We start from the raw sequence: 12508 nt of genomic DNA, 5'->3' as shown, positions 1-12508 counted from the left end.
AATATTTGTGATTTAATTGAAGGCTGGATTTAGTTTGGTGAAAACATGCAGAAGATGTACTCATACAACCACAGCTGCAGCAGCGGTCCATTCTAAATGGAAGCGTTTTAAGTTTTGAAAAATCCTTGAATCCATGCTTTAGTTGTGCAGTGCAACCAAAATACGTGAAACCCATTCAGACAGCGATACTTAAGAGTCAAAACCTCATAAAAGCGGGGACCTGGTTGTGATTACGCGCACCACCTTGTACAGTATGACAGTGGGATGGAGTAATTAAAAAACAACATAAGCAGACACTTGTTATTCAATGCGGTCAATGCACTTACCTGGCGACGCGCCTGTGGATAGTGCGCGATGAGGAAGACACTTCCTGGGGGAAACGCCACACCACGAATCCTTCGCGCTCTCTGCCTCTCACTTGTCGCCTGTCAGCTGCGACAGTAAAGTTAGCTAACTGCACTATAGCAGTGAGAACGGAAGCTGAGTAATATGCCTTCAAAATAAAGGACAACTGCATGGAGTGAAGGTTTGTGCTTAAAATCTAATTTCAGTGCAAAATAACAAAGCCCAACAACCCTCAGAATGGTATATCTGAGTGCCTTTTAAGACTGGAACAGTTTTAATGTGCTGCATGGTGTACTCCAATAGTGGTTGTTGTTTATTCAGAGAAGGCAGCTGGACAGAAAAGAGATTTATGGGCCAGGGGGAAAGAAAGGACAGAGAGAATATTGAATAGATATGCTGCCGAATGTTTGGAGCTTTGCTATTTCGAGGTGACTATTACTACAGGGACAGGGACACCCTGTGGGGAGGGGGGAAATGAAGGATTAAAAAAAGGGAAGATAGGTTAGATAGGAGTGTGGTTCAGTGAAGGCAGTGTGTGAGCAATGATAGTAATGTGTAAAAGGGAACCCATTATGAGGACAAAACACCAGTCAGTATTTACTCTTTCAGGGACAGTGGAACAATATAAAAAAGTTGGCTTTCAAATATAATAGAGCTGAAACGAATACTCGAGCAACTCGAGTAACTCGAGTTTAAAAACTAATCCGAGTAATTTTATTCATCTCGAGGAATCGTTTAATTTTGCCAGCTGTAAGCATTACGTTCTGACCGGACTACTTTTAATGCGGGACAACGCGCTGATGTCACGTGCGTGGAGGAAGAAACTATAAAAAATAAATAAATTTAAAAAAAAAAAAACTTACTGCAGCCGACAGCCGCTACAAACTACGCCGACGTTGCTAAAAACTAGCCCGCATGAAGCTACAGTGGTAGCAGGTAAGGTCTGATGCGTCTCATAGATATCACATGTATGTTGAACTAGATGCGAAATGACAGAGTCAGCGGCGTCAGCAAACGGCCGCCATCTTAAAGCAGTACACTTCTCAGCGCTAATAAATAAGCTTAACGTTACTGTCACTCGCTCACGTAGCGTTAGCCCCGCGGAGGGCTAGGTTTCTATTAATTATGACCACTAACGATATACAGACTTTATTTAATCTGTGAAAACATACAGTGCTGCTCGAAAGTTTGTGAACCCCACAGCGATGGTCAGATTTTTTGTAAAAAAAACTAAAATAACCTTATTAAATGTTAAGTTATACCCAAATCCACAATACTGACATTCCAAATAATGGACTGAAACAAAAGAAATAGTTATATTGTCATTCTTTATTTAACAAAAGTGGTTGATTTAAGAAAAACTCAGATATCATGTGTGCAAAAGTATGTGAACCCCTTCAGTTAATAGGATATTGCGCCTCCTTTTGCAGAGATTACCTCAACCAAACAGTTTCTGTAGTGACTAATCAGCCTCTCACATCTACTTTGGGGGATTTTTGCCCATTCTTCCTTGCAGAACGCAGTCAGTTGAGAGAGGTTTGATGGGCGTCTGGCATGAACTGCTCGCTTCAGGTCCCGCCACAGCATTTCAATGGGATTTAGGTCAGGACTTTGACTGGGCCAGTCCAGAACACGAATCTTCTTCTTTTTCAGCCATTCCTTGGTTGTATTGCTGGAATGCTTTGGATCATTATCATGTTGCATGATCCACCTTCTGCCAAGCTTTAACTTCAAAACAGATGGCGTCAGGTTATGTTCTAGGATTTGACAATATTCCTCAGAATTCATGATTCCCTGGACTATGTGGAGTTGTCCAGGTCCTGAGGATGAAAAGCAAGCCCAGATCTTGACATTCCCACCTCCATGCTTCACTGTTGGGAGAAGGTTCTTTTGGTGGTATGCAGTGTTGACTTTTCGCCAGACATGGCGGTTTTGGTTGTGACCAAACAGTTCAATTTTGCACCTACATCAGTTGATGAAAACTCTTTTTAATTTAGTCTCGACAACACAACTGTTAAAAAAACAAAAAAAAACTACTGAATTGATTGATTAGGAAATCAGGTTGAAATAATAGAAAATTCCAAAATGTTGAGGGGGTTCACAAACTTTTGAGCAGCACTGTAGCACTGTAGAGTGATGAGGGTGTAAAATAAAAACTTAATAATGCTAACTGTCAATTTGAACTCTGTAGTCATTGCTGGATAAAACACCAAGTAGCACTGGTCCCTCATCTGCTCCAATACAGCAGGCATCATACTGTAACGTTGACAAAGAGTCACCCGCTTCGTTAGGTTGCAATTATTTATTTTATAGGAACTTGTAGAACAACCAACACGACGCACACGCACCAGCCAGAACGACAATAACAACAGGAAGGCACGTCTCCCGCTCTGCCGCACCTCCCTCACCCCCGCACGTCAAGCGGTGCATTCAGGAACACATGCAAATATCCCCGCCATATTATAACCTGATATGTTACAATACATTTATTTTGAACACTGCAAAACCTCAAAATCCTATCAGGACTTACTTAAAACTTAACTAGAACTTAAAAATAGCTTGACACAAATGGAAATTCAATTGAAACATGAGGGAAAAACACCTAACTTTTAAGTGTTGTTTGTTATCAAGCGTAATGACATTTTTAGGTAAGATTTTTTTTTTTTTTTCCACAAGATCAATAAGTTGTTTGAGTGAAGTGACTTTTTTTTGGGGTGGGAGGTGGGGTGGGGGGTTTCTGGTCACATCTGAGATGCAATTGTTGGCTGTTTTCAACAATGTACATCGAAAATAAAGACGTTGATTGACTGAAAATGGTTCCATATTAGATGAAATGTCTTGTTTTCTCATGTATATTTATAATTGATCTTTACCTAAAAAAAATATGTTTTATCCGATTACTTAATTAATCGATAGAATTTTCAGTCGATTACTTGATTACTAAAATATTTGATAGCTGCAGCACTTGAATATAATAATATATAAAAAAAAAAATACAATATTGATAAGAGCTAAATTCTTAAAATTAAAATGAACAAAAACAAAAAACTTATCCATAGTGTTTAACCCATTCCATACCATTGACGGCGATAGGTGTCCAATTCCTGAGAAGACCGACAATGAATGCTCATGTAAGTTTTGAGTGCAGTTGACAGCATATGCGGGGTTTGACTTTTGGGCGGGGGGGGCACAACATGTTGATTACCCCGAAACGCAGTGTCAGCAATAAAATTCACTTACAATAATATTTATAATAATAAGTTGAAAATGAGAGGTTTTTTTTGTTTTCCATCATTCTTGAGGGGAATTCTAAATCAGGCTGATGGCAGGATCATCATGCATTGAATATGGTACACCTACCGGTGTCGTGCTAACCTCAGTCGAAAACAAGGGCGTAGGTTTGCATAGGGACGGTAGGGACATAACACTACCACCTTTTCAGGATCCTCAAATTGTCCCCACCAACTTTCAGGCAACCTTATTTGTATTGTATAATGATTTCAGTTACAGTGCCTTGCAAAAGTATTCGGCCCCCTTGAATCTTGCAACCTTTCGCCACATTTCAGGCTTCAAACATAAAGATATGAAATTGAATTTTTTTGTCAAGAATCAACAACAAGTGGGACACAATCGTGAAGTGGAACAACATTTATTGGATAATTTAAACTTTTTTAACAAATAAAAAACTGAAAAGTGGGGCGTGCAATATTATTCGGCCCCTTTACTTTCAGTGCAGCAAACTCACTCCGGAAGTTCAGTGAGGATCTCTGAATGATCCAATGTTGTCCTAAATGACCGATGATGATAAATAGAATCCACCTGTGTGTAATCAAGTCTCCGTATAAATGCACCTGCTCAGTGATAGGTTCTGTTTAAAGTGCAGAGAGCATTATGAAAACCAAGGAACACACCAGGCAGGTCCGAGATACTGTTGTGGAGAAGTTTAAAGCCGGATTTGGATACAAAAAGATTTCCCAAGCTTTAAACATCTCAAGGAGCACCGTGCAAGCCATCATATTGAAATGGAAGGAGCATCAGACCACTGCAAATCTACCAAGACCCGGCCGTCCTTCCAAACTTTCTTCTCAAACAAGGAGAAAACTGATCAGAGATATAGCCAAGAGGCCCATGATCACTCTGGATGAACTGCAGAGATCTACAGCTGAGGTGGGAGAGTCTGTCCATAGGACAACAATCAGTCGTACACTGCACAAATCTGGCCTTTATGGAAGAGTGGCAAGAAGAAAGCCATTTCTCAAAGATATCCATAAAAAGTCTCGTTTAAAGTTTGCCACAAGCCACCTGGGAGACACACCAAACATGTGGAAGAAGGTGCTCTGGTCAGATGAAACCAAAATTGAACTTTTTGGCCACAATGCAAAACGATATGTTTGGCGTAAAAGCAACACAGCTCATCACCCTGAACACACCATCCCCACTGTCAAACATGGTGGTGGCAGCATCATGGTTTGGGCCTGCTTTTCTTCAGCAGGGACAGGGAAGATGGTTAAAATTGACGGGAAGATGGATGCAGCCAAATACAGGAACATTCTGGAAGAAAACCTGTTGGTATCTGCACAAGACCTGAGACTGGGACGGAGATTTATCTTCCAACAGGACAATGATCCAAAACATAAAGCCAAATCTACAATGGAATGGTTCAAAAATAAACGTATCAATGTGTTAGAATGGCCAAGTCAAAGTCCAGACCTGAATCCAATCGAGAATCTGTGGAAAGAGCTGAAGACTGCTGTTCACAAACACTCTCCATCCAATCTCACTGAGCTCGAGCTGTTTTGCAAGGAAGAATCGCCAAGAATGTGAGTCTCTCGATGTGCAAAATTGATAGAAACATACCCCAAGCGACTTGCAGCTGTAATTGGAGCAAAAGGTGGCGCTACAAAGTATTAACGCAAGGGGGCCGAATAATATTGCACGCCCCACTTTTCAGTTTTTTATTTGTTAAAAAAGTTTAAATTATCCAATAAATTTTGTTCCACTTCACGATTGTGTCCCACTTGTTGTTGATTCTTGACAAAAAATTAAAATTTTATATCTTTATGTTTGAAGCCTGAAATGTGGCGAAAGGTTGCAAGGTTCAAGGGGGCCGAATACTTTTGCAAGGCACTGTATGTAGGTAATTTAGATTTTCTTTTTTTTATGTTTTAAGGGTAGAATTGACCCTACTATTATTAAGTGATATATTTACAATATTTTCAGACTTACATGTACCCCTTTTCACTTGCTGAATGTGCCAGACCGTTATTATTTTATTTAACCTCATATGCACGTTTGATTGGCTGATGGCATGCCCCAACTTCCACACACATACATACACATGCACACCCACACAGCCCCGACAAAAATACAACATGTCGACAACAAGCCACCTCTTCCGACCGCTTTGACGAGGAGGGATATTAGAAGTTTTTTTTTGGCCAGCAGCAGCTACTGTAAGGAATGTAAAAGACGTCAGTGTTGTGGACATGGGAAACACATCTCTAATTTTGCTACTGAAAGTCCAACCTGCATCAGAGTTAGCATAACATTACACTGTGTGAATATGCTAACCTGCAAAACTTGAGTGCGAAGCTGCTTAAACAGAAATACACTGTATGTGTTTTCTGTTGTTGACGTTATGAGGTTTTTTTTTTCAGTTACTGTATATTTAGACAGACAATGTTGAGTGGTCTAAAGACAATTTTTTTGTTTGTTTGTTTGTTTATGCATTCCTGGACAGTTAAGAGATTATTAATAGGTTTGTATTTATTGTGTATGTTGAATTTGCTAATAAAATCCAGAATAAATTTCTGGATTTTATTAGCAAATTTAGTTTTTTTTCAAGTTTTCAAGAATATTTCTTTAGTAGTTTTCGAAAACAAAGGTTTTAATCATACGGTGTATTACCTGAACCAATACACATGAAAGTTATTATAAGTCAAAACAGATTTATTTTGCATTGATCATTTGGCCTATCAATTAATTAGGTTCATATTCATGAGAAATGTTGCCCTGACCCCCGTTTACCCAATCTGTTTGGGTTCAATAATGTCCCTTCCTAAGCAAAAGGTTTACATGCAGGTTATGCTGTTATATCGTCCCTACCAATGTTCAGACCAAACCTACGCCCTTGGTCAAAAATTGTATTCCCTGGGCGGAGCCATATGGAGGTAGATTTGTGTCTTCATTATTCAATTTAAAAAAAAAAAAAAAATGCTTCAATCAAAATACAGTGGGGCAAATAAGTATTTAGTCAACCACTAATTGTGCAAGTTCTCCCACTTGAAAATATTAGGCCTGTAATTGTCAACATGGTTAAACCTCAACCATGAGAGACAGAATGTGTGAAAAAAACAGAAAATCACATTGTTTGATTTTTAAATAATTTATTTGCAAATCATGGTGGAAAATAAGTATTTGGTCAATACCAAAAGTTCATCTCAATACTTTGTTATGTACCCTTTGTTGGCAATAACGGAGGCCAAACGTTTTCTGTAACTCTTCACAAGCTTTTCACACACTGTTGCTGGTATTTTGGCCCATCTCTCCATGCAGATCTCCTCTAGAGCAGTGATGTTTTGGGGCTGTCGTTGGGCAACACGGACTTTCAACTCCCTCTGCAGATTTTCTATGGGGTTGAGACCTAGAAACATGCTAGGCCACTCCAGGACCTTGAAATGCTTCTTATGAAGCCATTCCTTTGTTGCCCTGGCTGTGTGCTTGGGATCATTGTCATGCTGAAAGACCCAGCCACGTTTCATCTTCAATGCCCTTGCTGATGGAAAGAGATTTTCACTCAAAATCTCTCAATACATGGCCCCATTCATTCTTTCCTTTACACAGATCAGTCGTCCTGGTCCCTTTGCAGAAAAACCCCAAAGCATGATGTTTCCACCCCCATGCTTCACAGTGGGTATGGTGCAATTCAGTATTCTTTTTCCTCCAAACAAGAGAACCTGTGTTTCTACCAGAAAGTTCTATTTTGGCTTCATCTGACCATAAGACATTCTCCCAGTCCTCTTCTGGATCATCCAAATGCTCTCTAGCAAGCCGCAGAAGGGTCTGGATGTGTACTTTCTTCAGCAGGGGGATACGTCTGGCAATGCAGGATATGAGTCCCTGGCGGCGCATTGTGTTACTGATAGTAGCCTTTGTTACTGTGGTCCCACCTCTCTATAGGTCATTCACTAGGTCCCCCCGTGTGGTTCTGGGATTTTTTTCCCCGTTCTTGTTATCATTTTGATGCCACGGGGTGAGAAGGGAGTTGAAAGTCCGTGTTGCCCAATGACGGCCCCAAAACATCACTGCTCTATAGGAGATCTGCATGGAGGAATGGGCCAAAATACCAGCAACAGTGTGTGAAAAGCTTGTGAAGAGTTACAGAAAACGTTTGGCCTCCGTTATTGCCAACAAAGGGTGCATAACAAAGTATTGAGATGAACTTTTGGTATACACCAAATACTTATTTTCCACCATGATTTGCAAATAAATTTTTTAAAAATCATACAATGTGATTTTCTGGGTTTTTTCCACATTCTGTCTCTCATAGTTGAGGTTTACCCATGTTGACAATTACAGGCCTTGCTAATATTTTCAAGTGGGAGAACTTGCACAATTAGTGGTTGACCAAATACTTATTTGCCCCACTGTATATATTTTCAATAAAAAGGCAGTTCAATTAAAAAAAAAAAAAGTGTTTCAATGCAAAAATAAATTTGATACAAAAAAAAGCATTTGAAAGCTATTTTTCTTTTAATTTTTTTTTTTATCAAAGTCAGTTGTTTTTTGATTGAAGCAACTGTTTTTGATTGAAGTAATGTTTTGCGTTTGGGCCACATTTTAGTTAGGACATTTGTGTCTTTATTATTCAATCAAAAAAATAAGTTGCTTCATACAAAATATATATATTTTCAAAAGATAATCATTTTAATTAAAAAAAAAAAAAAAAAAATTTCAATCACAGAAAAAAAAAGTTTTTGAATGCGAAAAAATATTTGAGATTCAAAAATTTGCATTTGAACACTTAATTTTTCATTAAAAATGTGTTCTTTTATTTTAGCCATCCTTTTTGGGTTTGGGCCATATTATGGGTAGGACATGTGTGTCTAAATCATTCAATCCCCCCAAAAAGTTGCTTCAATGAAAAAAAATATTTTCAATCAAAGAAAAAAAACATTTGAAAAATAAAATTGCTCACCCTTATTATTTTTTTAAAATAATATGCAAAGCAAATGACCATCTAAGGTGCTTGTCACATGATCTATTCGAAAAAATTATTTTGACCAATTATAAAAATATATTTTTTTTTTGTTCATTTCATTCCTTTTTGTTGTTTGTTTTCTTGCTTTACAACTTGGGAAAGTCAATTACATGCAATGACACTTTTCGGCCACCAGGGAGGCCTACCCCCTCGCCCCCCCTTAAACTCCACTTATGGTTGACAGCGCTATACTGTACATCCAATCCATTTTGACCGGGATGGTGAACGGACATTTCCATTTTATTATTCGTTTCAATTAGTCACTCCAAACGCAAACACATACATACACATTCCATAACATTTGGATCCCGACCTCCGGAGTAGCTGAAGCTGCTAATATAAGGCGTGATCATCAGACAATTATTTCCGAATATTTTTTTCTAGTATAAAGCTCCCGCGCATTAATACGGTTTCTCCACAAGTGGGCATACACGAGGCATTATTGCCAAGGTCCACTTGAGGTTCCTATCCAGTCTACACTTTCAACGTTTCCAAGACAAAACTGTTTTTTTTTTTGTTTTGTTTTTTTGGGTGTGTGTTTTAAGGGTGTAAATGCAAGTTTTGCAAGAGAGAGAGAGAGAGAGAGAGAGAGAGAGAGACTACATGATCAATGACGTATTTTTATTAATACTTATTAATTGTTCCATCGTTGTCAGGCCCCAAGTCAAATTGGATTTGACATATATCGTTGTCAATAGTAGTGAAATATGATGACTCAATGCCAACCTTGCCAGTTAAGATGGATTTATGTGTATAACTGTCAATAACAGTGAACGACATAAGGGATACAAGCATCCCTTAATATATAATATACAAAATAATCCAGAGGTATAAGAATATTGCAAAATGTATAATTGTACATACACCACTGAAACCAACTTTGCAGAACAAAGAAAAAACGTACAGCAACAGCAACAAAAAACTCAAGAGTTACCCTACCGTTTCAAAAGTTTGGTGTCTAAGCGACCCCAAACTTTTGAAGTGTAGTGTATCATATGGGATTTTTCATTTTGTACACTATGGTACTTTTGAACGGTAGTGTATATAAGAGTTATATGTATGTATTTTTATAAGTTTATGCATGTAAAACAAAATACAGTGGTACCTCGACATACAATTCTTTCGACATCCGACATAAAATTTGACTCGTCAAATGTCCAGACAAATGACGAGTCAAATTTTACGACATGCTCGAAATGTGAAGATTTATCACAGTGTCGCAGTTTCATCGTTTTTCCGCACGACGGACACACAGCGGATTTTCTTGTGAGAGAAATCAACATGGGTCACACGGTGCGTTCAGGGACAGCTTGCAAAACACAACTGCCACATTAAAACACAATTCGTTACATTATAATTACCATTATTATAATATTATTATTAAAATGTGTATTTAGAATGTATTTGCTTGCTATGCATAATTGTTATTTGTAATTGTACCTGCAGTGCTTGTCAAGGATTTAGCGTAGGTTTTTGAGTTGTGAACTTGAATTGTAATATATTCTTATGGGAAAATCCCGCTCAACATACGACCATTTCGACTTACAAACCAGGTCCTGGAACGAATTAAATTTGTATGAAGAGGTACCACTGTACTGAAATTCTATAGTTTCCTACATTGATTTCAACATGTCAGATTTTGACCCCTTAGCTAATCAAGTGACTAGCTCCATCCGTTGTTATGGCTGAAAATTGATAAAGAATGTCCGCTCAGTTTAAGTTTCTTGTACGGGCCATAGTCAATGATATTTTCATTCATTTGAATGCTTCGGGTCAATAAAAACCAGGCAGTGGGGCCATGTATCAAGAGATTTTGAGTGAAAATCTCCTTTCATCAGCAACGGCATTGAAGATGAGACGTGGCTGGGTCTTTCAGCATGACAGTTATCCCAAACACACAGCCAGGGCAACAAAGGAGTGGCTTCGTAAGAAGCATTTCAAGGTCCTGGAGTGGCCTAGCCAGTCTCCAGATCTAAACCCCATAGAAAATGTGTGGAGGGAGTTCAAAGTACGTGTTGCCCAATGACAGCCCAAAACATCACTGCTCTAGAGGAGATCTGCATGGAGGAATGGGCCAAAATACCAGCAACAGTGTGTGAAAAGCTTGTGAAGAGTTACAGAAAACGTTTGGCCTCCATTATTGCCAACAAAGGGTACATAACAAAGTATTGAGATGAACTTTTGGTCTTGACCAAATACTTATTTTCCACCATGATTTGCAAATAAATTCTTTAAAAATCAAACAATGTGATTTTCTGTTTTTTTTTCCACATTCTCTATCATGGGTGAGGTTTACCCATGTTGACAATTACAGGCCTCTCTAATATTTTCAAGTGGGAGAACTTGCACAATTAGTGGTTGACCAAATACTTGTTTGCCTCACTGTATATGTGACTTAGTATGTCCCAACCCATAGGCTATTGCATTCCTAAACAGGAAAAGAGGTTTAACATAGTGGACTGTGACATTACACTAATGGAATCAAGGAAAAAATCTCAATGATGTGTTCGTTTTGGAATTTTGCATTCTTAAGTGTGTTATATTCAGCAATTACAGTTTGCAAACATATCTGAGTTTCTGGCTTTCACTTAAGTGTCTTAGTTGTAGCCACAGGGGAGAAATTGGAATGGAGGGGGGCTTAGAAAGAGAAATTCTACTGAGGGATTTTCCAGGTGGTGCGTGCTTCTCCGCCCACCATCCGTCCGTCCCCCTATCAACATGTCCCCCTCGGGTCCAACTGAGCCGGGGGTCGGGGGGCCGGAGCTGGCTACGAGGGTGGAGAGTTGTCTTAAGGGGGGCGGGCCACTGTGACTGTGACTGAGTGCTCGTGGAGCCCACTCGGACACCAGAGCCACAGAGCGGACGGGACAACAGCAGAAGCACAGACAACTCCTGCTACTGAGTTATCTGTGCACTAATAATCCACCATTGATTTGAATATTAATTAAGAGTATTAAGAATCTATTTTGAGGAGGGAAAGAAAACCCAAACAACATTTTCTCATCAGACTTATATTGGCAACTTTAGACAGAATGTCGGCAGTCTCCGTGAATGACCACCTTGAAGGGATTTTATCAGATTTTGAAGGTATGTAAAGTTGTAATATCGGATTGCTTTATTGCTTTACTCGTTTTGTTGCTGTGGTAAAAGCAAATGTGTAAATTGCACCCTTGGGCTGTTTACCCATTCAGTGCAAAGAAAAGCCTCTTGTCTGCATTGGGAAGCAGAGACATGAAAGAAAAAATGCTAAGTAAGGATAAAAGTATCAAATACATCTGAGAGGTTTTGCATCTTTATGGGTGCAACTGTAATGAAAAACAAAAATACCTTAATACTAAACAAATAGGGAATTCAATACACACATTATGCTTGAATTCCCCAACTCAATTCCATAAAGTGATGGTCTCATATGCTCAAGAAACCCTAAGAAAAGAGTCAAATATCATCATTCATACATCATTTGAGTTGTGCGCCTCTGATTGAGTCAGATGGGAAATCCTCAGGACAGGTAAGCACTCATTTAACAAAAAAATCTCAAAAGCATTCATCTCATTTGTGTGAGAATGAACGAGTGCATCTCATCAGTAGATAATAGCGTCTCTTTGGAAGCAGAAAATTTGGTGTTGTGAACAAGCAGCCTGTTTGAATCCACCCCATCCCATCTAGTTATCCTGATGTTCGTACTCGAAGCAAAATACCAGCTCACATAGGTTTAAGCAACACTTTTACACATTCGCCTTCATCTTATCTTTTAACAATGCACCGTTTTTCCGACATTCCAGTCATAGAATCAAGTGTAACAGATCTTGTTCTTTGTAGTTGCTTAATACAATATGCCATAAATACCGTATTGGCCCGAATATAAGACGGCTCTGATTACAAGACGACCCTCTCTTTTTCAAG

The 12508-nt window shown here is 38.9% G+C and overlaps 2 protein-coding genes across 2 annotated transcripts in view; one reads left to right on the top strand and one right to left on the bottom strand.

The window, feature by feature from the left end:
- The window catches only part of rbfox1 (RNA binding fox-1 homolog 1), a 286556-nt gene extending 286131 nt beyond the window's left edge, over positions 1 to 425 (bottom strand). The window contains exon 1 of the mRNA XM_057860876.1: positions 327 to 425. The gene's annotated coding sequence lies outside the window, so the exon portion shown is untranslated. The remainder of the gene's footprint in view (positions 1 to 326) is intronic.
- Positions 426 to 11461: 11036 nt separating this feature from the next.
- Positions 11462 to 12508, top strand: part of septin12 (septin 12) — a 111308-nt gene continuing 110261 nt past the window's right edge. The window contains exon 1 of the mRNA XM_057816996.1: positions 11462 to 11692. Coding sequence (XP_057672979.1) covers positions 11638 to 11692 — 55 coding nt within the window. The 5' untranslated portion in view covers positions 11462 to 11637. The remainder of the gene's footprint in view (positions 11693 to 12508) is intronic.

The sequence above is a fragment of the Corythoichthys intestinalis genome, chromosome 16 (genome assembly GCF_030265065.1).
Source record: "Corythoichthys intestinalis isolate RoL2023-P3 chromosome 16, ASM3026506v1, whole genome shotgun sequence".
Taxonomy (NCBI): domain Eukaryota; kingdom Metazoa; phylum Chordata; class Actinopteri; order Syngnathiformes; family Syngnathidae; genus Corythoichthys; species Corythoichthys intestinalis.
This window is presented reverse-complemented; position numbering and strand designations above follow the sequence as displayed.